The sequence below is a fragment of the Oncorhynchus nerka genome, linkage group LG26 (genome assembly GCF_034236695.1).
Source record: "Oncorhynchus nerka isolate Pitt River linkage group LG26, Oner_Uvic_2.0, whole genome shotgun sequence".
In the NCBI taxonomy this organism is placed as follows: domain Eukaryota; kingdom Metazoa; phylum Chordata; class Actinopteri; order Salmoniformes; family Salmonidae; genus Oncorhynchus; species Oncorhynchus nerka.
Window position 1 is genome coordinate 10,241,634 of NC_088421.1, and position 26,694 is coordinate 10,268,327.

At 43.0% G+C, this 26,694-nt stretch overlaps 1 protein-coding gene across 2 annotated transcripts; it reads right to left on the reverse strand.

The window, feature by feature from the left end:
* Positions 1–2,208: 2,208 nt before the first annotated feature.
* Positions 2,209–26,358, reverse strand: LOC115110246 (zinc finger protein 652-like). 2 transcript variants are annotated; one of them, XM_029635743.2, is made up of 6 exons: positions 26,186–26,358; positions 15,222–16,703; positions 14,579–14,726; positions 12,015–12,130; positions 7,192–7,336; positions 2,209–5,915 (listed from the first exon to the last, which is right to left on the reverse strand). In XM_029635743.2, exons 2-6 carry the CDS (start codon positions 16,173–16,175, stop codon positions 5,215–5,217), a joined length of 2,064 nt encoding a protein of 687 aa, XP_029491603.2. In that variant the 5' UTR covers positions 16,176–16,703; positions 26,186–26,358; the 3' UTR covers positions 2,209–5,214. The 2 variants fall into 2 exon arrangements, with proteins under 2 accessions (XP_029491603.2, XP_064866142.1); XM_065010070.1 differs by lacking the exon at positions 26,186–26,358 and adding an exon at positions 25,597–25,968.
* Between the last annotated feature and the right edge of the window lie 336 nt (positions 26,359–26,694).

Genomic DNA, 26,694 nt, shown 5'->3' on the forward strand with positions numbered 1-26,694 from the left:
GTCCTTTCTAACCCTGTGATGTCAACAAGGAACTGTGATGCAAAAATGTCAGTATCAGTATCAGTAATCGACTCTCTCGCTCTCTCTCTCACATCAGGTTCTGAAAATAAACTTTGTTAGGTCTTGCTCTAATAGCCTGCTCTGGCTACAGGGTCTCCACAGGATGAAGAGTAAACATCTGCAAGCACTTGAACACACAGACAAACACTCATGAAGCCAAAAACAGACACCCAGACAGAGTCAAGGGACTAGTGGGTGGGGTGTCCTTTAACCTGGTTGATGTGGCGTGGACCCACCTATTTGGAACATGCACTTGGTGATCTTCACTTCTCATTTCCTGAAGGCAGAGACATTTCAAACTCTCATGAAAACACACACACACACACACACACACACACACACACACAAACATTGCAGCCCAATACACTGCTGTTAAAATACTTACTGTTCCCATTGAGAGCTGCTTAAAAGATCTTGGATACAATCAAGCTAAAGTGTTGTCATGTGATTTATGTGGCGTCCTCCATGTCAAACCACTCCCACTTCCTCCGTTTCCTTCCTTCCTGGCAAACCCAGTTCTATTCATTAAAAACGGGTGCATAATATTGTCTAGTTATGCACAGAGACTGCTCTAAGTGTTCCTGCAGTGCTTACAACAAGGCTCATTAGCAGTGGTCTTTTGGTGCTTAAAACTAAAGCACATTTTTTGGGAAACCGTTAAGCTGTGTTTGTGCAAGCCTTTCATTTATTCATCTCTAGAACGGTTCCTTGAGGAACATCCCCCCCGGACATTGTGCTATTAATGCTTCTAAAGCTGTGAGGCCAGGTAACAATGGAGTCGAGTCAGGTCATCTAAAAAAGGTCAGGGGTGTAGAAGACTTGACCTATTTGGACTGGCACACAAGGCCAGCACCGTCCCCAAAGACACAGGGATTACTAGACTTACCACAGACCCAGGTCATAACTACACACTGTTGCCACAGACAAGGAATTGCCACACTGATCAATTGGTGAGAGATAAAAGGACAGCCTCTGTTTGGTAATGCAGTGATTGCAGCCGTTTGATCAGTATCAGCTTCTTTCTGTTGATAGAATCACATCCACTCACAAGAGTTGAGCTTGTCAAGTGACCCGACAAACATCACCAGACAAACACAAAACTGACTGCAACCACAGAGATGGAACAATCAGAAGAAAATAGAAAAAGAGAACAAAATGTACAGAATGAGCCAGCTTGCAAAAGGAGTGAAAGAGAGGTCAGCGAGTTGCAAAACCCTGTGTAACAGGAATGACCAGAATCAGAGCTGTAGGCGTCTGGAGCCTGTATCAAACATGACTAAGCAATCAGAACGCAACCCCTGTTGATTAAATCAATGTAGTAATGAATATTACAGCCACCTGGGATTAACTATGGAAAACAGCCCTGTTTCATGAAGGCTTGGCGGCAAACCTGCTTTTGGTTCTCAACATGGTGCACAACTTCAACCACAGCTTTCTACCTTGGTGACGGATTTGTTTAGTCCAGGACTGATTGTACAGCTTGTTTTTTATATCATCAGCCTGTGACTCAAAATGGCGGGTCATTTTTGGGGGGGGTCTGAATTTAGATTAAAATTCAGTTTAAAAAACTATTTGTCACATTCTTAGTGAACATGATGCATTTCCTCAGTTACAACCTGTCTGTATACAAGACACATGTGGTCACCGTTGCAACAGACAATGTGATGTAGGGCTGAGACTAGCAGTGCATAATATTTACCAAATATTGCAATTATGATTTAACTTGCAATTTAGATCAAAACAGTTTGCTGAACTGTTGTAATCATAGAAATAAAAATAGCCTTGCTGATTCTATGCTTGGTGTAGTTTGGCATGACAACGAAAGAACAAGCAAGGTACAGTAGAAGTTGTGACAGGGTAGGAACCAGTGTTGGCCAGTTTCCCAGGGGACCCTTATTACGTTTGAATGTTACATTCATGGCGTTTAAGAATAAATTGCCACCTCTTGCGATATGCATATTGTACAACTCAATGTTGCAATTTTGATAATAATTTGAATAATTGTGCAGCCCTAGCTGAGACTGAAATGTTATTCCATAAGCTGTGAGAACAGGATACCATTAATGCAAAGATAGCTTCATGTGCATTTGAAAGCTACCAATACCACATAGGATCTGATGGAGAAGAACACACGACAGCACACAAATATGTGATAATTATGGCTACTCGTTTTTTACTTCTGAAAGTTAGCAGATAGTCTGTTAAATGTACATTATTAAAAAAAGGCCCAACATTTCAACTTCTCAACATACAAAACAACCCCCCCCCCCACACACAAAAAAACAAACAAAAAAAAAACAGGACAGTATAAAGCCGCACAATTTTGTACCAGATACTGACAATAATAAAATAGGCAATGCTACATTAAGTGGTTAAAAATACATGAGGGGAAAAAGTATATTGATTTTGTTTTTTGTTTTTTTACATCTTTAAAGAATATACATTGCTATTTTTTGTAACTAGCCAGGATTTTAGTCAAAAGTGCATTCTATATTACAAATATGAAAGGAGGAGAATCATACAGTAAATCGGAAGAGAAAATGTTACACAACAAAAGAGGAAACTAGATATGAGGCAGACAAACACCTCAAATGTATTTCAGATCAGATGAAGCAGGGAGGGGCTAGTGTAAGAATCGCCAAAGCAGAAGGAACAACACTACTCGATCACTCTTTGGGAGTCCATATTAGAGCCAGTCTATTTCCTTACAGGAAATAATAAACAAATGTATGAACTAAACAAAACATTTCCTTATGCCATGGTCCCTTCCACACTCTCCACGTCCAGATTGATTCTCCTCCTTTTCCTTGCCCAAACAGCCACTCACCAAACCAATCACCTCCCTCCATGCACCAGACATCACTCACTCCCACAATGCGTCGTCAGTCCCTCCCTTCACTGCGCCTCACTCACGCAGCAGTAAAGTGCAGAGGACACACAAATGAATAAGCTTTTCAAAACTAACGTAACAAAAATAAAACTCATAGTGAAACATGGTGAAAAACACTAAGTAACTCATGGTTAAGCCGATACAGAGGCCCTACTAACAGACCCACAGTAACGGCAGAATGGTTGTAGCTCTCTAGAGGGTGGGTATCTCTGTCCACTGTTAAACCAAATTCAATGGGCCTTGCTCATGGCCTGCTATTGTTCCTCTTCAGTTTCTCCCGATATGCAAACACAGTAACCTGATCCACTATTACGCTATACCTATTGTGTTAATCCACAAACGTATATCAGACATATTCTTGTGTGCAAATCACCCCCAGCACCCCCTTCAAGAGATGGCATGGCTTCAGCAGAGTGTGTGCATAGAGGGAGAGACCCAGAGACTATGTAAAGCAGCTTTTGTACAACAGCACCAGAGGGGTTCCATTTTGCCATTACTGAGACATGTTGCTCCTCACCACTCATTCTGATCTGATAACAGTCCCAGACAGGGTGAAGGGGCGGCGGACAACATCCTGCAACCCACTATCAACGATCCCACAAGACAGAATCTCTGTCATCCATCAACACTTAACAACAACCGGACTGTCAGAACATCATACAATGGGACAGCGGGAACATTCACACACACACACACACACACAACAAGGTTACATATACCAATGTGATTTCTTTGAGTAAATGTACAACTTGAGTAAATGTATCTACACGAGAAATTGAAGCGCATGTTAAGACATAATCCTCCAACCTTTCCTATGACTATCACTCAACAGTATGTTCAGAGCGAGGTGAGAACAATTCTTCAGTCTGAAACCGAATGTAGCATATTTCAAGAAATTATTACTCGAAAATAACATATTTGATTGCTAAACCGTTAGCCAATATCCCTCCATCTAGGCAACATTCAACGTGTTTTGATTCATCATTATTTGCCAACGTGGGCGATAGGGCCTCAATGTTTGTGTAACCTAAAACTAAGAGAACAAACGGTTACATTACAAACAAGTGTCATGCTCCACACCAAGCTGTGGAATATAGGCTGGTTGGGGAAAAATACATATTTTTCAGTTATGAGTTGTGCTGAAAAAGTCAGAACTTCTGAATGTGTTCTAATGGCCTTTTACAGGGTGACCCGTATCATCATCATCATCATCATCATCTCGGCAGCAGCAGCGGGAGAGAGACAGAGGAGCGAGAGACGGAGAAAGAAAGAGATAGAGAAAGAAAGCGAGAGAGACAGAAGAGAGACACGAGGTCCAGGTTGGGTCGTATGCGAGGACCAGTCACAGTGGCAGTATTTAACTGTTTTGATGACAGAAGACAAAAAAGAAAATACACAAAAAAAACATCAGAATCCCTTGACAAGCATTTTGTGTGAAGTGAGACCAGTGATGTCATACTGCTTTTTGAAGTGTGTGTGTGTGTGTGTGTGTGTGTGTACGAAGGCTGTATGTCAGTCAAGAAGACAATTCCCAGAACTGCATCACAACAACACAAACAATCCCACTCTGTTACAGTACACTCCAGATGTTACGAGATCTAGCCTGTGTATAGAAGTGTGTAGTACTGCAATGGAAAGCACCAATTAACCAGAATCTCTGTCGCAACAGACTAGTAGTAGCTAACTAACAACCATTTTCTAACCTCCCCACTGTGACCTGTGGCAGTGATTCCTGGCCTACTGCTGGTAGAGCCAGTGTGGAATGCCTCAGGAGACAGTGGGAGACCTAGTTGGTACCAGGATGGTAAACATTCAACGAGAACTCGGTGACCCCATGGTCCTACGGGTCAGCCTTAGGACTTACAACTCCCCCAGAACTGTGCAACCGTTGTTTAAGTCAGTTGACGTGAAGGACTAAGTTGATGAAATGGATCTGTTCTGATCCGCTACCTGGATAAGGAACCACTAGCAGAATAATGGCATTAGCAACCATTAGTGGAGAGGATAAAATGGACACAAACAAGGGATAACTCACATACCGGTACACACACAGCCTTCTACCATGGGAGGCAGGTTGTCTTAGAATACAGGATTTTATAAGAATATTTTCACAAGAAAAGATATGAGCAAGAGGTTGTAAAATCTGTGTCAGTTGACCTGGGTCTCTAGCTAAGTGGGTCACTCACTTATCTAAAGTGTAGACTGAAAGTGTACCTGTCTGTATCCCTCACACACTGGTGTGTACTGAGCTCTGAGTGTCTTGTTCATATCAGTCTTCGAGGGGCCGCTCTACACCAGGGGCCAGGGTGAGTTGGGGTGGGGGTAATCGAGGTGTGGCAGGCAGGCCTGGAGCCCACATAGGGTTCAGTGATGCTGGGGGCCCCAGGCCCCTTGTCCTGCGGTGCCATGTAACGCAGGTAGCTGCTGTCCTCCTGCCCACAGTGGGTGAGGGGCTCGCTCTTGAAGAGCGCGGGGGGAGGGGAGACGGGGGGCACAGGCAGGAGGTGGTGGGGCAGAGGGAGTGCTTGCAGGGGCGTGCCGGGGTGGTGCTGCTGTTGTTGCGACGTTTGGTGGTGAGGGAGATGGTGAGAGGGGGTCATGTGCAGATGGGAGAAGGTGGGGTGGCCCACGGGTGCGCGTGGGGGAAGAGCCCCCCCTGTCGGGCTGAGGCCCAGAGGGGCGGAGGTGGTGGCAGCTAAGGGGGCGAGGCCCGGGCCGGGGCCAGAGGAGGACGTGGCAGAGAGGTGGAGAGGCAGGGGGAGGCTGCTGGCCTGCAGGGTCACAGGGCTGGTGACCCGGAAGCACTTCTCCTTGTGGGCCTTGAGCATGTTGGAGAAGCGGAAGCGCTGGCTGCACAACTCGCAGGGGTAGGGCTTCTCTCCTGTGTGGGTGCGGCGGTGGCGCTTCATGTTGGGCCGGCTGGTGAAGCTCTTCCCACAGATCTCACAGATGAATGGCTTCTCTCCTGCAGGGGACGGGGACAGAGAGAAAGGAGAGTGAGAGCGCGAGGAGATGGGTGATTTAGTCCCTGACTCTCCTTAATTAGTTTAACTTTCACACGTCACCGAACTTCATGCATGAGAAGAATAATATACCACCTGGCAACACTTTTTGTCCTGTGCTGATTAAACCCCTCTGAACTTTATGAAGAAGTTAACTTTACAACCAGACAATGTCCCTGTAGGAGAGCATGAGGGGTCATTGCTGTCTAACCACCCACTCAGCAGGCAGCGATGCCAGTTCACACTTTGGGATGAGAGGAGATGAGAAAATGAACAACGGTTGTCCATTCGAGAGCTGCTCTCATTAACCTTTCATTCAATGTGCCCGTTACCACCCCCGTACACTCATTCACAGCACACTCAAAGCATCTTTCGGCTTTAATCTGAGCTGCATGTTTTCTGAGAGGCTCCGGTAAACCATTTACAGTATGACAGTGAATCATTTAATTGTGACAAATTATACAGGAGCCTTTTGTTAATGTTCTGCAACTTGTGTGTAGTAGGTAAGTTCCAGAGGAAAGCATAAACCTTGGGGGGGAAGAAGGAAAAAAGAAGGACGAAGAAGAAGACTGTGTATTACAAGGCATCACTGGGTGTGTCTGACCACAGGAGGCCAAATCGGTCAGCGGCGGCCAGGAGAGGGTACAATAATTACACCTTTCAAAAAGAACCACCAGGGACTGCAGGGAATCCACCCACACTAGGGAGGGAGAAATTAAAAGGACTGAAAAAGAACATGCCTGGTCCCGATGTTCTGCTTTGGAAAAGGAGAGAAGTGGCAGGGGAGAAAATGTAAGATGTAATATAGAATGTGTCAGGGTAGTCATTAGAAGTAGACATGGCGGGAGAGGCACCACTGATGCTTTGCCACCCTCTCATTATAGAGGCTGGGCGAGGTCTCGGTACTGTTCGCCTTGAGACGCCCCATTGCTTTCCTTTTATAGAGCATCTACGGAGTCTCACTGGCTGACTAGGGATCAAAACTGAAGGCCATGCAGACTCTCCAGTAAATGGGACGGCTTTGGTCAGGGAGAACCTCCGAATGTTGACGAATGAAGAGGTCTGGCTTCTAACGTTATTGGAAGACCAGCGTCTGAATATTTGTTTCAAACATTTTGATGACATGAAAAAGCTCAAAGGCTTTTATAGTCCTTGGAGGGTGAGCTTTGTAATTGCACGTTTGTGTCACACAAATTCCTCAGTGAGTGTGTAAACTGGTGTGTGTTCACTGTGTCTTACCTGTGTGTGTTTTCATGTGCTCGTCAAAGTACTGCTTCATGTTGAAGTCCTTGCCACACCACTGACACATGAACTGCTTGTGTCCGATGTGGATGCTCATGTGGGAGCGTAGCTGGTACTTATACTGGAACCTCTCAGCACAGTTCTATAGAGAGACAGGGAGGAGAGAGAGAAAGAGAGACAGGGAGGAGAGAGAGAAAGAGAGAGAGAAAGAGAGAGAGAGAGAGACAGAGACAGAGAGACAGAGAGAGACAGAGAGACAGAGAGACAGACAGAGACATTTAGGGTGTCCCAAACAGCAACCTATTCCCTAGTAAGTGCACTACGTTTGACCAGGGCCCATAGGGGGTGGTAGTGCACTATATATGAAAATAGGGTGCCATTTGAGACGTAGCCATTTAGACGACATAGCACGTACACAATCATTCCTGGAATGGAAATTCACGAGGGCTACTGTATAACAACACTATAATACATACATAAACACACATAATATATACCTAACACAGATGCAGTGGAAGAAGGAGCCCACTATACAGAGTCAGCTGTACTCTTTAATAACATGCTAGTGGAGTTGCTTTATTTAATCACATGGAGCCCCAGCCATCCAACCAACCACATGTTCCCAGACAACCCTCCTGCCTTTATGTGGTTGGCCACACAGAGGCCCCCCCAGGGGAGGTGGTACCTGCTTCCTACAGAATGTCCTATAAACCAGAATGCTGGGTATGCAGACAAACACCTGAGTTGAGTTCAACAAGGGCTCTGTTTGCCCTTGTTGAACGCCTACATGGCCACTTGATTATTTGTAGTGGCAGTTCAGACCCGAAACATGCACGTATGTTTGCTGCACACTATCTCTGACAGTTAGCCAACGTTATAAAACAGGTGGGTTTAATAATGAATGGTGAAAACTACATTCCAGACGGTGTCTATTCCACAAGTATCCACAGGCTAAATCTATTATGTTAAAATGCTTATTTACTCTGTTCCATCTGACTGTGCAATCCACTGTCTCATCAGCCCAGCCATGCAATTTATAAACTTGATCTCCACTATAAAACGCATCTAGACATGATCTCATTTCTTTTTCAACAATGGAGATTTGTATAAACCTCGCTGTCTAGCTCTCTGACATTTGCAACATTGTTTCAATATTCAAAATTGATCTCCAGGTTTCCCGTAGTAATGAACGAGTCGGGAAAGGACAGACAGGCAGCGTTTCTCTGCCAGTCGAAATCAGGCTTATAAACTGCGTGTACATGTCACACATGGCTAGTAGAACGCCAAACTCTTCACTGAGACCATGCTGAGACATCAATCCATGGGTGAGTCGGTACCACATTTTTATTTGTGCCAAAATCTAATTGAAAGAAAAGTTGTATTGCAAATATAGAAGGCTATGGTCCGAAACAGGCTTTTAGAAGTTCTGTTTTTACTTATCGTTAATGCCGGCTTTGCTGTGCTTTTCAATACATAAGCACCTCCCATTCCTAGCGATAAAATAATCGTATTTAAGTCATAGAAAAGTTTTACAGAGTGTGAAGTTTCAAATGCATTCTGTCATTACTAAATGTGTAATGGGTAGGTATTTTAACATGACAATTTAATATTCAGTCGTCTTCCTCAAATGAAGGGGATGATGACGCAATCTATGCGAGAGGGAATAAATCTGAATTTATTGGTCCTCAACTTACGTCTCAGACACTCAGACACAGACACGTCTCAGACACACGTCTCAAGCAGTATAAATAGAGTTACTTGCCCCAGGGCAGGTAGTTATGAAGGAGTCCTTGCCATAGAAATGTACCTTGCTAAAAGTTGAGCCTCGTTGTACCGGTTATCCAGATTTGAACTCAGAGTTGACCGAAGTTCACCTCTCTAACTGCTCAAACCTGATTTGCAGTATAGAGCTCTGCTGATTAAACGGTCCTATGTAGATAGTTACTGGTTGAAAAAAACGAATCAGGAATTAACACTTGTTTTCAAATGTTTTCACACTTTTACAGTGTTAGTTTCATCAGCTGTTGTACAACAATATTATACAAAACACAGGAAAAACAGAGTTTTGACTGCACTGGGTCTTTAAAAAGTAAACAGTCCAAAATTCCAACTCCACCCGTCTGTATTTCTATTCCAGTTATTCTCTACACCATGTGTATTCATGGTCTGCTAATGTTTGACATGGACATGTTGCATCTAGACCTGGTTGACATTGCTCCAACTGTGTGACCATGAACATTTAGGGATAATTTATATGTAGTCAAGTGTGCCTTGGTTCAACAGTAATCCCCATTTTGGAGCAGTCACAGTAGAGCAGGCCATATTCCTCTGTTCAAACAACCCATAGTTGTCTGAATCCTGCTCAGTTTGTCTGAGTTAGCCATTCAAACCTTACCAGCTAGAAGTCAATATTTAAGGATTCTAATACAAATTAGAGGTCGACCGATTATGATTTTTCAACACCGATACCGATTATTGGAGGACCAAAAAGGCCGATACCGATTAATCGGCCAATTTTTTTAGCAATTTGATTTATTTGTAATAATGACAATTACAACAATACTGAATGAACACTTATTTTAACTTAATATAATACATCAATAAAATCAATTTAGCCTCAACTAAATAATGAAACATGTTCAATTTGGTTTAAATCATGCAGAAACAAAGTGTTGGAGAAGAAAGTAATATGTGCCAATATGCAATATGTGCCGTGTATGTGCCATGTAAAATATGTGCCATGTAAAAATGTGTGCCATGTAAAAATGTGTGCCATGTAAAAATGTGTGCCATGTAAGAAAGCTAACGTTTAAGTTCCTTGCTCAGAACATGAGAACATATGAAAGTTGGTGGTTCCTTTTAACATGAGACTTCAATATTCCAAGGTAAGAGGTTTTTAGGTTGTAGTTAATATAGTATTTATAGGACTATTTCTCTCTATACCATTTGTATTTCATATACCTTTGACTATTGGATGTTATTATAGGCACTATAGTATTGCCAGTGTAACAGTATAGCTTCCGTCCCTCTCCTCGCCCCTACCTGGGCTTGAACCAGGAACACATCGACAACAGCCACACTCGAAGCAGCGTTACCCATCGCTCCACAAAAGCCGCGGCCCTTGCAGCGCAAGGGGAATAACTACTCCAAATCTAAAAGCGAGTGACGTTTGAAATGGTATTAGCGCACACCCAGCTAACCATTTCACATTGGTTACACCAGCCATTAGGCTGATAGGCTTGCAGTCATAAACAGCGCTGTGCTTGCGAAGATCTGCTGGCAAAACGCACGAAAGTGCTGTTTGAATGAATGATAACAGGCCTGCTGCTGCTCAGTCAGACTGCTCTATCAAATCAGACTTAATTATAACATAATAACACACAGAAATACGAGCCTTTGGTCATTAATATGGTAGAATCCAGAAACTATCATTTCGAAAACAAAACGTTTATTATTTCACTGAAATACGGAACCGTTCGGTATTTTATCTAGCGGGTGGCATCCCTAAGTCTAAATATTCTTGTTACATTGCACAACCTTCAGTGTTATGTCATAATTAAGTACAATTCTGGCAAATTAGTTCACAATGAGCCAGGCAGCCCAAACTGTTGCATATACCCTGACTCTGCGTGCAATGAACGCAAGAGAAATTACACAATTTCACCTGGTTAATATTGCCTGCTAAACTGGATTAGTAGTTATAACTAGTGATTATGATTGATTGATTGTTTTTTATAAGATAAGTTTAATGCTAGCTAGCAATTTACCTTGGTTTCTACTGCATTCGCGTAACAGGCAGGCTCCTTGTGGAGTGCAATGTTTAGAGTGTTGGACAAGTTAACTGTACGGTTGCAAGATTGGATCCCCTGAACTGACAAGGTGAAAATCTGTCGTTCTGCCCCTGAACAAGGCAGTTAACCCACCGTTCCTAGGCCGTCATTGAAAATAAGAATGTGTTCTTAACGGACTTGCCTAGTTAAATAAAGGTATAAAAAAAGAAATCTGAAATCAGCGCCCAAAAATACCCATTTCCGATTGTTATGAAAACTTGAAAAATCGGCCCTAATTAAATCGGCCATTCCGATTAAATCGGTCGACCTCTAATACAAATACATTAAAAATGGACACTATTCATACTCTGATGAAACACTGTCCTTATAAAATGAATATTCATGAAAAAAGTGTATACACTCTATAAAGTAATCTTGAACTTAGTCTTCTCCAGACCGAAAGCAGGTGGATGTTCTATTTAAAAACTCTCCACCCGTCATGCATGAATGAAGATTTGTTATTGAAGGGTTTCTGTAAGTGGTATATTGTCACTTATTGGTGTTCCATATCCCCATCTAGTGGTCTCTCTAGCGCCCCTACTCTATTACAATCCTGTGTTACATATTCTGAACAAATGTTCACACGGTATATGTAACAGTAATATTTGATGATATTTCTCTTTTCCCTTTTGTATATAATCTAGATCAGGCATTCTATGGTACTAATGTTCTGATGTGTTTTCTTGCTTGATCATGTGACATATGCAATTATCCTTGAAACAAAGCCAGACGTGCCTGTCGACAATTCCAACTGATGATGGCCTGAGGCCGAAAACGTTTGTGTTTTGTTTTCACCTTTCATTTATGCACTATGATGTTTATTGAAACATCTTTATTTTGCTTTCAAGCCTCAGTTTTGGATATATATATTTTTTGACAGTGTGTGTGTGTCCATCTCTTCCAATACCCTATAAAGTGAAATAAATCTTCTGTTTCAGACTGTGTTTGAGTGTGGGAGGGACAGTGCGACTGCAAGTCTAAACAGCTCACCTCACAGCGGAAGGGCTTCTCCCCAGAGTGCTGCAGCGAGTGAACCTTCAGGGACATGCTGCGCTTGAACGACTTGCCACAGGTCTCACAGGTGAACGGCATGTCCTTAGTGTGAGCTGCAGAGAGGAAGGAACAGGTTAAAGATGGGTGCCAACCAGAGCGGGACAGGGGATAGATATTGGGGGCGTTAAAACAGTGATTCATCGGGCTCAAAAGTGAAGAGTATTCATTTTCTCGCTCTCGATAAAAGAGAGCTCTGAATGTTGCTCCATGAAAGAGAGCTAGAAAGGCAAAAGAGGGTGAGTTAGTTCCAATTGATACAGATGTACAGAGCCTTGCAAAAGTATTCACACCCCTCGCATTTCTTCACATTTTAATGATACGAAGTGGGATTAAAATGGATTTTTAAATGTAATTTTTTTGTCAACAATCTACTCAAAATATCAAAGTGGAAGAATAATTCCATATAGATAACTAAAATATACTTGTTGCATAAGTATTCAACCCCTTTGTTTAAGCCTGAATGAGTTCAGGAGTAAAATGTCTCTTAACAAATCACACAAGCTACATGGACTCACTGTGTGAAATAATAGGGGTTGACATGATTGAGTGACCAACCCTTCCTCTGTCCCCCATACATACCACATATGTATGCATTATCCCTCAGTCAAGTATTGAATTTCAAGCACAGATTGAACTACAAAGACCAGGGAGCTTTTCTAAAGTCTGATGGGAGAAAACTGAGGACGGATCAACAACATCGTAGTGGCTCCACAATAATGACTTAAATTACAGAGTGAAAAGAATACAAATGTACAGAATACAAATATTCCAAAACTTGCATCTTGTATGCAACAAGGTGCTGAAGTAATACTGTAAATGAATACACCTTTTGGCCTAAGTGCAAAGCCGTATGTTTGGGGCAAATCCAACACAACACATCACTGAGTAACTGCCTCCTTATTTTCAAGCGTGGTGGCTGCATCATGATGGATACTGGTGAGTTTTTCAGGATAAAAAGAAATGGAATGGAGCTAAGCACAGACAAAATCCTAGAGGGAAACCTGCTTCAGTCTGCTTTCCACCAGACACTGGGAGAGGAATTCACCTTTCAGCCGGACAATAACCTGCTTCAGTCTGCTTTACACCAGACACTGGGAGAGGAATTCACCTTTCAGCAGGACAATAACCTGCTTCAGTCTGCTTTACACCAGACACTGGGAGAGGAATTCACCTTTCAGCAGGACAATAACCTGCTTCAGTCTGCTTTACACCAGACACTGGGAGAGGAATTCACCTTTCAGCAGGACAATAACCTGCTTCAGTCTGCTTTACACCAGACACTGGGAGAGGATTTCACCTTTCAGCAGGACAATAACCTGCTTCAGTCTGCTTTACACCAGACACTGGGAGATGAATTCATCTTTCAGCAGGACAATAACCTGCTTCAGTCTGCTTTCCACCAGACACTGGGAGAGGAATTCACCTTTCAGCAGGACAATAACCTGCTTCAGTCTGCTTTCCACCAGACACTGGGAGAGGAATTCACCTTTCAGCAGGACAATAACCTGCTTCAGTCTGCTTTCCACCAGACCATGGGAGAGGAATTCACCTTTCAGCAGGACAATAACCTGCTTCAGTCTGCTTTCCACCAGACACTGGGAGAGGAATTCACCTTTCAGCGAGACAATAACCTGCTTCAGTCTGCTTTCCACCAGACACTGGGAGAGGAATTCACTTTTCAGCGAGACAATAACCTGCTTCAGTCTGCTTTCCACCAGATACTGGGAGAGGAATTCACCTTTCAGCGAGACAATAACCTGCTTCAGTCTGCTTTACACCAGACACTGGGAGAGGAATTCACCTTTCAGCGAGACAATAACCTGCTTCAGTCTGCTTTCCACCAGACACTGGGAGAGGAATTCACCTTTCAGCAGGACAATAACCTGCTTCAGTCTGCTTTACACCAGACACTGGGAGAGGAATTCACCTTTCAGCAGGACAATAACCTACAACACAAGGGCAAATGTACACTGGTTGCTTACCAAGAAGACAGTGAATTTTCCTGAGTGGCCAAGTGACAGTTTTGACTTAAATCTGCTTGAAAATCTATAGCAAGACTTCAGAAATGACTGCCTGGCCATGCTCTGCAACATCTTGACAGAGCTTGAAGAATTATGAAAAGAATAATGGGCTAATATTGCACAACAAAAGGTGTGTAAAGCTCGTATAGACTTACACAAGTAAATTCACGGTTGTAATCACTGCCAAAGGTGTTATCTAACATATAGACTCAGGGAGCTGAATACTTATGCAACAACTATATATTTTTGTTATTGAACTCATATTAATCTTTTTTTTTTTATGTTAAAAATGTTCTTCTACTTTGACAGAGTATTTTGTGTAGGTTGTTGTCAAATTTAAATCAATTTTAATCCCACTTTGCAACAAAATGTGAAGAAACCCAAGGCGTATGAATACTTTACCAAGGCACTGCACATCCTATTAGGGACATTTGGGAGTTACCAGAAAGAGCAGGAACTGACTAACTGGAGTCCACCTACCAACCATGTGCTTGCGGACATGAGCCATCGTGTAGAACTTCTTGTCACAGATCTCACAGGCAAACTTCTTCTCTGCGTAGCCGTGCACGATCTTGATGTGCTCGTGCAGCGACCACAGCTTCTTGAAAGACTTGTTGCAGGAGACGCACTGAGCAGCAGAACACCACACACAGATGACACATTCAGTAATGTTGTGTTGTGCCACTGATTACACAATCTAAGAACAGGAGCGAGCAATTGAGACAATCACAGTGTCTGGAGCTGCAGGTGGTATTTCCCACACTGCTGTAACAGTATCTGCCTAGGCTGGTTCCTAACGCTCCGATTCCCTCTGCTGGACAAAAACGTTTCTTACATCCTTCAAGCCCCAGAAATCTGGCCTTGATAGACAGATTTTCGTTTCACTGTACCTGGTACGTAACTGTAGCCAATGTACCCAATCAATGGAGTCGTTTTGATTGCTCAGGTCAAAAACACCTTGTACAGTTAATTAAAAACCAGAGACCAGGTGTGCGTCCCAAATGGCCCACTATTCCCTACATAGTGCACTACTTTTGACCAGGGCTCCATATGGCGCTGGTCAAAAGTGGTAGACTGTATAGAGTATAGGGGGTCATTTGGGACACGCACCAGCTCTCCTTACCTGGATGTTCTTTTCACAGTCAGTCTGCTGGTGTAAGGCCAGCTCACTCTCCAGGACAAACTTCTTGCCACACTTGTCACAGATTTGCATGCGTCTGTGTGTGACATTCATGTGCTTCTCCAGGTACCAGCGGGTGTTGAAGACACGGGGGCACTTCTCACACGCCAGCGTCTCCCGCTCCTCCCCATCCGCTTTATCCCCTGTGGCAGAGGCAGCTGAGGGGGTCCCCTTGCCCTCCCTGGCAGTCCGGCGCGTCCTCTTGGGTGGCTGGGTGGTCTTCTTCCGTCGGCCCCTGGTGGTCATGCCGGTGGTGCTCAGAGCGGTGCACTGGGTCTTCCTCCGGGACTGGCTGGTAGCGGGGACCACCCCACGCCGAGCCCTCTTGGCTCTCGTTCTACGACTCTCTATTTCTTCCTCCTCTTCAACTTCATCTTCTTCCACATCTTCCTCATCTTCTTCCTCCTCCTCCTCCTCCTCCTCGCTGCAGTGTCTCTCTGAGGCATCGGTTTGGGGGGCGGACTTGTCCCCCTTTGATACGTTAAGTGTCTGATTGTTCAGGTTGACCTCCACGATGATCTGCTCCCGATTGAATGACTCCTCCTCTTCCTCTGAGTCCTCGGAGGTGCCCCCATTGCCTGCCTGGGCCCCCTGCGCGCCCCCCTCCTGCCCTACTGTCCCCTCTCTGTAGTACTGCTGCTGGGGGGAGGTAACATGCTGCGGGGACAGCTGACTGGGAGTCTGGTCACTCATGGGGGTCTTGGCTGTCATCTTGTTGTCCACTAGCACAGAGTAAGGCTTGCCTCCGCCCTCCCGCTTGTACAGCTTGCCCGTTAGGTCCAGGTCTGGGGCGGGGGAGTGGTAGTAGGACTGGGCCACCTGCTGCGTTTTGCGCCCCTCCTGTGACATCCCACCTGGGCTGGACACCTCCCCCTTCAGGCTCTGGCAGGATTTCATGTGTGTGGGAGGGGAAGACTGTAGTAGTGCTAGTTGAAGCTCAGCCAGATGTTTGTTAGCAGTGATGCTATTCTTAAACTGTGAGAGTAACCTCGCTATGTTGTAAGGAGGGGCAGGGAGAACGGAAGCAATCCCCCACCCCTCCCGCCACTGAGGAGACAGGAAGGAGGAAGGGGCGAAGGGAAGAAAGCGTCACCCAGATTCAAACAGGGGATCCATGCTCACCACAGGACAAAGGCTGAGGACAGACCGTGAGTGGCATTCTGCTACAAGCTTAGGCTTCTGTTGAGCTTGAATCTCAAAGCTTCTCTGGAAGCTGGGGTGTCTGCTCTTCACCCTCGATGAGGTTTTGGTCTCTCCGCAGATGAAGCCTCTCGGGTTAGTCTCTCACTTGAGGCTGTCAGTGTTATATTGTCCGTTAGGGCTTCAGTCTTTAAGCTTCTGTCTTGAGGGTGAGCTTCACGCCGGACGTTGAGCTGCAGTCAGAACTTCTGTGCCTCGTTTCAGGAGCCATCTGCAATCTGCCGCCTGTGAGAGCAAGAGAAATGGAGAACGAGAGATTAGGCTCAATTCGGTGACAAGCGTGTGGTGCTGCCTCAGAGTGAGTGTGTCTGATGTGAAACTACAACCTGGGGAAGGCGTTGTGAACTGAGACTGAGCCATACTTCACCGCAACCGTTTCACTGGCATGTGTGAACATCCAAACCACACGCATCAGAGCTCTGTGAGAGAGGACTTAACCCCAAACACAGTCCTCCTGCTCTTCACAATCTATTTATGCTTTCAGGTCAAGTCATTTTTCATTAATCTCAACATCTTGTTAACCAGACTTGATATATGCCATCCTATCATCCGCTCACATTTAATCAGAAAACCCATCTTCCGTCTCAACCCGGCTTTCAAAACACCAGTTTCACAAATCAATACCTCAATCTCAGCTTTCACATTTCAATAGCGGTCACACTTAACACACTGACTTGCCTAGTTAAATAACGGTTCAATAAAAACTATAGATACACTGACATGTATAACAATATTCATAAGCTGCTATGAAATACACAATATTGCTTTATTTACTTTGCTTTTATTTAACCAGGTAAGTCGTTGAGAACACATTCTCTTCTACAATAACGATTAATGACGAAGCAATGAATATTGGCAATCATGTAGGCTTATCTTTCGACAAACTTACTGAAAAAGTAAGCAATCTGCTCTTCCAGGTGTTTCAATAGGCTTCTTGAACTCTGATTAGGGGTGTGCTACTATGTACGATTTGCAATCGTACCTTAACGGCTATAAAATGTCATTTGACCCCCCCCACCCACCCTTCCCCTCTATTGTGGCAGTTACGAAGCACAAAATAACCACAGCATGGGAGCTGTAAATGAGTTCAACCACAGGAAACTGTACATCAGCTTCTCTGTTTGAGTGAGTGATTGAGTAAGCCTGCACAGCGCATGTGTGCAAGTGATCAAAGAACAAAAAAACATACTGTTTGTAAATGTAAACAAAGCTCTTGCAATATCCTTGTTACTTGGCTTTTGAGGGGTGGTTTACTGCCCGCCCCTATAACACTGTCATGGCAGTGACCCTCAAGGCACAGTGCACGAGGAGATGACACTGGTATTGAGACATTTAAGTCAGACATAGCTACAACTTTAAGCTTTTTGTTATTTCCACCATGTATGTTAGACCCCAAAATGACCTTGGGCACGGGACGCTGACTCAGCACTGGGGTTGGCTTCTTGATTTGCAACAACTTCGAGAGCCACTAGAAGAAAAAATATTTTTTAAATCCTCTCTCATAAACAACAAACATCCTCTGCTCAACGGCCAAGTATAGGTTAACCGTCACAACCCAGCTCCACGATTCTGAGACTTATCAAGCCAAAGAGGCCCTCAAATAACAGATTCCAGCTGGACTGTGTCTGAGGCCGAGCTCCACACACAGCCCCAAACTCTCTGGGTCCACCTCCTCTATCCACTACACTCAAGTTGCGAGAAGTACAATTCTGGAACAGAGCGATTTAAATACACACAAACAAGCACACAGCCTAGAGCTGTGTTGACAAAAAAATATATAAAAAATAAAGAGGACAGACATGCATAGGCATTTAGACAAAAGCAAAACAATGCACACCCACCCACAACCTTTCTTCCTGTGCATGCTGACTGTCTGATCCTTTCTGAGAAATGGACCGCTCTAGGCGCATTACAACCACAAGAGGAGTGACTGCGCTCCATAGAGCACCTCGTCTCACCTACTGGAGTATTAAACTCCCTCAGATGCTCTCCTGCCCCGTGTGCAGATGTGATGTTATATCTGACAGAACCAATCCAATAGGCCCTGTACTCTCTGAACAGCTGCTTGTGCACAGGAATGTAGTAGGGTCAGGAAGACAGAGGCCTGTGTGCCTTGATGGTCCCTCTGAGTGGAGTGAGTGTCAAATGAGTCACGGCTTTCCTCATGAGTAGTGCAGGCAGATGTAGGTCTACCTTTACACCAAGGGTTTCAAAATCATTCGGAGGGCTGAGTGTCTGCAGGTTTTCGTTTTTCCTTTCAATTAAGACCGAGATAACCAGGTGTGGGGAGTTCCTTACTAATTAGTGACCTTAATTCAATAAAGTACAAGGGTGGAGTGAAAACCCGCAGACACTTGGCCCTCCGCGGAATGAGTTAGACACGTGCCTAACATTGAAAGACTGAGGGTTCGTTCTGCTCAGTGAAGATTTGCAACGAAATTACTGGACCAGAACTTATGACAACTTTGCACACCCTTAGTGCTGTTCCGGTCTTTAACATGATCAAACAGGGAGTGAGATTTTTTTTGGGGGGGGGGCAAGAGAGCATGTGCAAACATTCCACAACCACACACAGGATAGCTGAGGTTATGCAACTCGTATTTAGTCAAATCCTTACTTAGATGAGTCACAGTAGAGTTTCACTCACAATGAGATAGCACGGCCCTTTGATGTGGTGAGCAGGAAGAGAGACGATTTCACAATATCAGTGGTAATTTTACCATTACCTTGTCAGATCTCGAGGTTAAATTCAGTGTAACGTTGATCGTTTATGACTCTGCTTTTTCCAGTTTGGTAGTGCTGAGTGATTCATGCATTTCGAGGTTGGTCCTGTTTCAGCTTGAATATGAAAAAAATTCAGTTTTCAATAATTTATTTCTACATTAAATGCACTATGTACAGTTGAAGTCGGAAGTTTACATACACTTAGGTTGGAATCATTAAAACTTGTTTTTCAATCACTCCAAAAATGTATTGTTAAACTATAGTTTTGGCAAGTTGGTTAGTACATCCAGTTTGTGTATGACAAGTAATTTTTCCAAACAATTGTTTACAGATCGATTATATCACAATTCCAGTGGGTCAGAAGTTTACGAACACTAAGTTGACTGTGCCTTTAAACAGCTTGGAAAATTCCAGAAAATTATGTCATGGCTTTAGAAGCTTCTGATAGGCTAATTGACATCATTTGAGTCAATTGGAGGTGTACCTGTAGATGTCCGGAATGGCCGATTAATTAGGGCCGATTTCAAATTTTCATAACAATCGGAAATCGATATATTTGGGCACCGATTTGCAGATTTTTAAAATGTATTTTTTATATACCTTTATTTAACTAGGCAAGTCAGTTAAGAACACATTCTTATTTTCAATGACGGCCTAGGAACGGTGGGTTAACTGCCTCGTTCAGGGGCAGAACGACAGATTTTCACCTTGTCAGCTCGGGGGATCCAAACTTGCAACCTTACAGTTAACTAGTCCAACGCAATAACGACCTACCTCTCTCTCGTTGCACTCCACAAGGAGACTGCCTGTTACGCGAATGCAGTAAGCCAAGGTAAGTTGCAAGCTAGCATTAAACTGATCTTATAAAAAAAACAATCATAATCACTAGTTAACTACACATGGTTGATGATATTACTAGATATTATCTAGCGTGTCCTGCGTTGCATATAATCTGACTGAGCATACAAATATCTAAGTATCTGACTGAGCGGTGGTAGGCAGAAGCAGGCGCGTAAACATTCATTCAAACAGTACTTTCGTGCGTTTTGCCAGCAGCTCTTCGTTGTGCGTCAAGCTCTCTCATGCCGTCCCTGGAAGGGGTGCGTCACCTGAGTGGGTTGATTCACTGATGTGGTCATCCTGTCTGGGTTGGCGCCCCCCCCTTGGGTTGTGCCATGGCGAAGATCTTTGTGGGCTATACTCAGCCATGTCTCAGGAAGGTAAGTTGGTGGTTGAAGATATCCCTCTAGTGGTGTGGGGGCTGTGCTTTGGCAAAGTGGGTGAGGTTATATTCTTCCTGTTTGGCCCTGTCCGGGGGTGTCCCCTGACCCCTCCTGTCTCAGCCTCCAGTATTTATGCTGCAGTAGTTTATGTGTCGGGGGGCTAGGGTCAGTTTGTTTATCTGGAGTACTTCTCCTGTCCTATTCGGTGTCCTGTGTGAATCTAAGTGTGCGCTCTCTAATTCTCTCCTTCTCTCTTTCTTTCTCTCTCTCGGTGGACCTGAGCCCTAGGACCATGCCCCAGGACTACCTGACATGATGACTCCTTGCTGTCCCCAGTCCACCTGACCGTGCTGCTGCTCCAGTTTCAACTGTTCTGCCTTATTATTATTCGACATGCTGGTCATTTATGAACATTTGAACATCTTGGCCATGTTCTGTTATAATCTCCACCCGGCACAGCCAGAAGAGGACTGGCCACCCCACATAGCCTGGTTCCTCTCTAGGTTTCTTCCTAGGTTTTGGCCTTTCTAGGGAGTTTTTCCTAGCCACTGTGCTTCTACACCTGCATTGCTTGCTGTTTGGGGTTTTAGGCTGGGTTTCTGTACAGCACTTTGAGATATCAGCTGATGTACGAAGGGCTATATAAATACATTTGATTTGATTGCGCTGTTTATGACTTCAAGCCTATCAACTCCCGAGATGAGGCTGGTGTAACCGAAGTGAAATGGCTAGCTAGTTAGCGTGCGCTAATACCGTTTCAAACATCACTCGCTCTGAGCCTTCTAGTAGTTGTTCCCCTTGGTCTGCATGGGTAACGCTGCTTCGATGGTGGCTGTTGTCGTTGTGTTGCTGGTTCGAGCCCAGGGAGGAGCGAGGAAAGGGACGGAAGCTATACTGTTACACTGGCAATACTAAAATGCCTATAAGAACATTAATAGTCAAAGGTTAATTAAATACAAATGTTATAGAGGGAAATAGTCCTATAATAACTATAATAACTACAACCTAAAACTTCTTACCTGGGAATATTGAAGACTCATGTTAAAAGGAACCACCAGCTTTCATATGTTCTCATGTTCTGAGCAACGAACTGAAACGTTAGCTTTATTACATAGCACATATTGCACTTTTACTTTCTTCTCCAACACTTTGTTTTTGCATTATTTAAACCAAATTGAACATGTTTCATTATTTACTTGAGGCTAAATTAATTTTATTGATGTATTATATTAAGTTAAAATAAGTGTTTATTCAGGATTGTTGTAATTGTCATTATTACACACAAAAAACTACAAACAAAATAGTCCGATTTAATCGGTATCGGCCTTTTTGGTCCTCCAATAATCGGTATCCACGTTGAAAAATGATAATCGGTCAACCTCTGGTCTGACAAAAATAGAACTGTTTGGCCATAATCACCATCGTTATGTTCGGAGGTAAAAGGGGGGAAAGCCTTGCAAGCCGAAGAACACCATCCCAACCGTGAAGCACGGGGGTGGCAGCATCATGTTGTTGGGGTGTTTTGCTGCAGGTGGGACTGGTGCACTTCACAAAATAGATGGCATCATGAAAAAGGAAATTATAGAAAATTTGTGGGCAGAACTGAAAAAGCATGTGTGAGTAAGGAGGCCTACAAACCTGACTCAGTTACACCAGCTCTGTCAGGAGGAATGGGCCAAAATTCACCCAACTTAACGTGGGAAGCTTGTGGAAGGCTACCCGAAACATTTGACCCAAGTTGAACAATTTAAAGGCAATGCTACCAAATACTAATTGAGTATGTAAACTTCTGACCCACTGGGAATGTGATGAAAGAAACAAAAGCTGAAATAAATCATTCTCTATACTATCATTCTGACATTTCACATTCTTAAAATAAAAAAAGTGGTGATCCTAACTGACCAAAGACAGCAAATTTTTACCAGGATTAAATGTCAGGAAATGTGAAAAACTGAGTTTAAATGTATTTGGCTAAGGTGTATGTAAACTTTCAACTTCAACTGTATTATGTGAGTTGAATGCTGTAACACAGAATAAAACAATTAATAAAAGTTGCAGTGTGGTAGTGACTACCCATTACTGCTCATCATTTATTAACCATAATTTATTCACATTACTTTAAATCAAATATTTCAGGTGTATATTACATGTTTTAATTGATGACTATAATTTTATCTCATCTCTATAGAGCTGCTGCCTATGCAGTCTGACAAATCACTATTTTAGTAGTTCTTCAAAGTAAATATGGCATACTGTTATGACTATCTATCAATCAATTAGATCATGTATTTTCAGGTAGAGATACCTCGAAGCAACTGCTCTCTTTCCCTCTTGATCTCGCATTCTGTCTTTTATGTAGCAAGAGTAAAATAAACATAAACCGGACAGTATGTGAGCAAAGGATTACGGTCATTGTAGTTATTTACCACGTTTTCTGCATTAAACTTTGTAGAATATTGGTCTGTTGGAAACTACAACTCCATACTACAGCGCACAGTTCGGGCATGATCTGATTTATCTCTACAGAAATTGTGCAATGTCTGCATTGAGCTCACAGAAGAAAAAAAAAACAGAACAAAATGGAATTCAAATATTTGAACTGACATTGGTCAATTAGTTGTTTAAAAAAACATGATCGCTCAGCACAACCGTTTGGGCTGCTTTCAAATATGAACTTTGCTCCCTCGTGTAAAGTGTCTGCAAGATGGGTTCAAATCCTGTGCAGACGGGAATCGCAACTTTATGTAGCTAGTGACATGTCGAGGGTATGCACCAAAATGTGTCAGCTGAGTCCTTCCCAGAGGTTTAATTTCATTCACCACTGTTTCAACGCATTATTCTGCAGCATTGAATTCCACCCGCTGTCTGTGGACTTTAATGAGCTTTCCCTTTGAGGCAAATGTGTGAGGGTTCACATTCCTGACTCCAAACTCATAAGACCTTAACCAGCTCACTGTGTTGCGCACAGTAGGGGAGCCCCATGCCCCTGTAGGTATTTGTGCCTAAGCTTTCTCGAGATATAGATAGAAGTGCAGCAGTGGTAGGCAATCACGCTTTAAACCTCCACAGGCCTCTGCTCTGTCATAATCCTCCATCCAAATGCATGGACTACATTTCTTTTTTGCTCTTTCCCTCCCTCAGTGGTATAAAGTACTTAATAGTACTTACAGGTATTTTTACCTAAGTAGTTTTTTTTGCGGTATCTATACTTTACCATTTATATTTTTGTCAACTTTTACTTCACTACATTCCTAAAGAAAACGATATACTTTTTACTCCACACATTTTCCCTGATACCCAAAAGTACTTGTTACATTTTGAATGCTTAGCAGGACAGGAAAATGATCAAATTCACACACTTATCAAGAGAACATCCCTTGTCATCCCTACTGCCTCTGATCTGGCAGACTAAACACATGCTTAGTTTGTAAATTATGTCTGAGTGTTGGAGTGTGCCCCTGGCTATCTGTAAATTCAAATAAACAAGAAAATACTGCCTGGTTCGCTTAATATAAGGAATGTGAAATGATATACACTTTAATTGAAGTATATTTTAGCAATTACATTTACTTTTGATACTTAAGTATATTTCAAACCAAATGCTTTTACTGAAGTAGTATTTTACTGGTTGACTTACACTTTTTAATTTGTTTTTAATACATTTTCTATTAAGGCATCTTTACTTTTACTCAAGTATGAGAATTAGGTACTTTTCCCACCACAGCCCTCTCTGTGACAACACAGGAAAGGAAGAGGGGAAAGGATCGGATGATGAAATGCAACAACGTAGGCTAATGAGATGGTCCACGGTGACTCTCAGTTTTGACAGATGAGAAGTGTGTCAAACTTAAAACACTAATAACAAACACATACTGAAATCCCTTAAAATACATGCCACAGTGATTAGTGGGAGCTTGCCATTTAGCTACTATTAACAAAAACATGTATCTATGAAGTTGGGTCTGACAATATGATATGAAGGAACTGGAAGCAAAATGTCTGAATGTTTTACAAATGAGGCTATATTCAACACAACGAACGTGTGCATGGCAAAAGACACCTCATAAAAGCGTCTGCACAACCGACATATTGTGCTCAATAAAAGTTGACATTTTGTTTCGCAAGAATTGGCAAAGCAGCAGCGGGGCCTAAATCACGGCTGACACACTGCAAAGCAATCCTTTGCCCCCTACTCAAACATAACAGACTATCTAGCACGAATGCTAACTCTGCTTCGCTTGTAATCAATCTGGCCTAGCTAGCTAGGTTAACTTGCTAGCTACGTCAATTTGGCGCTGACGCGTTACCAACCCACGATATATTTTCATAATACTAGAAGATTGATCAAATACGGATGGCTATATTCGTTTAATCCTACAACCTCCAAAGCAACGCAGATTAACAACGGTTACACGATTATATGCAGTTTTGTTGGTAACAACCAACTTTAAAAATAAGTGCAAAGGGTTAAACAAAAAGGAAACATTGGTTGGTCAAGACCATCGGACGGAAGGCCGTTCGGCTAGCCAATTTATTAGCTAACAAACAACTAACAAGGTATATTCAGTTGACAGTAGCTATCTAAAGACATACGCTTTTATTTTACATTGGTTGGAAATCGACATACTAACAAGACAGAAACTATTTGAATGTATCTACCTAGCTAATCAAACTCGCCGTGCACTGTCCGTTTCACCAGAAATAATACTAGCATACATAGCTAGCGCAAATGTGAATTACCATGGCACACGGCTAACGTTAGCTAGCAAATCCTAGCTAATCACAGACGACTTTCACTTTTTTTTTAACCCAAAACCTCCCAGATATAAATCTGCTAAACCGAGATTTTACACTAGTATACACTATTGCAGCATCAAATCCTATACATCGTTTATACAAATCAAGGTTAAATATGTCAATATTTGTTAATAAAATTGTTTAACAATCATAGCTACAAGAATCTTTTAAATTCGCTCTTCCCCATGAAAAACCTAGCAAGATAGCACACAGCTCGTTACATACTCAATGACGGTTTATTGTCAGCAGTCTAGCTTGATAATAACCAAGACAATACAATCGTTAAGAAAATCATTACTTTGTCTTGCATTGTAGACAAATGTCATGTTTGTAAATACATTAAAAATATACAATAACTTGTAGATAAATGTTACCTTCGGTGAGCGCGCCCTCTTTCTCATTTCGTGCAATCAGAGTTGCAGGGATTCTGGAGTGCTGCAGACGCACAAAAAGAGCCAGCTACTGTTGCAGTTCACCACTGTTTGATAATCCTATTGCATGCTCGATTGCAAATGTGTTTACTAATGCATTTTTAGAATGTATGACACTGATATGTTAGCAGTAGACTCGGTGCTACTGTAGATCCATCGCTACGTGGCCCAGCCAAGGTCTCGCTCGCACTAACGTTACTGACTCTCCGCTCATCCCAGGCACTGACAGGCAGGCCGCTGTCTGGGTTAGGTAGGCGCGCCACAATTTTTTCGTCTTCTATCCAAACCAGACTGGGCACAATGCGCGCACTCGTGTCTGTCCCCATTTTTAGCCGGGAAATTATGAGAAAACCAGAGCTGGATTAGACACGGAATCAGTTACTGGAAAAAGCGAACGACTGCATGAAAAGTACATCTAAATGACAATGCCCAGATGTTGAGGGAGATTTGTTGGATACAGTATTTAACTTTATACATTTTTTTCATTGCCCATTTCCTGGACATAGAAGTCTATAAGGATGGATGTACTAACCAAACAGTAGATTGAGACTGCTCCGTTGTTCCCGTCTGTAACCACTCTTCTAAAATGAAATGTGGAACAATGTGCAACTGTATATTTACTAACTTTCCCCTCTGACCTAGGTACAGAAGTGTACATGTCAGAAGTAATTACTGTCATACAAATACGTTCATTAGATTGTAATATTTACTGTAGTGCCCACAACTATGACTAAAACAAACAGGAAATCAGACTTACATCCTGTGTAAGCGAGACCTGAATGAGGCACTGTTTATAGTACTCCATTCTGCAAAGATCTGTGCTGAGGTGTCTACACCCTATAATCAGGCTGTTGGGCTAGGAGGTGAAAGGCAATAGAACCAGTCACGAACAGAACCATCTGATATGAAGCATAGCCAGGTTTATATTTATAAAACTACCGCTACTTTAGTTATCAGTGTATGAACTACATTGTATATATTTGTGCAATGGTAGCCTAGTAAACGTTTCTGTTCTCTGCCTCAATGTAAACATAAAAAAAG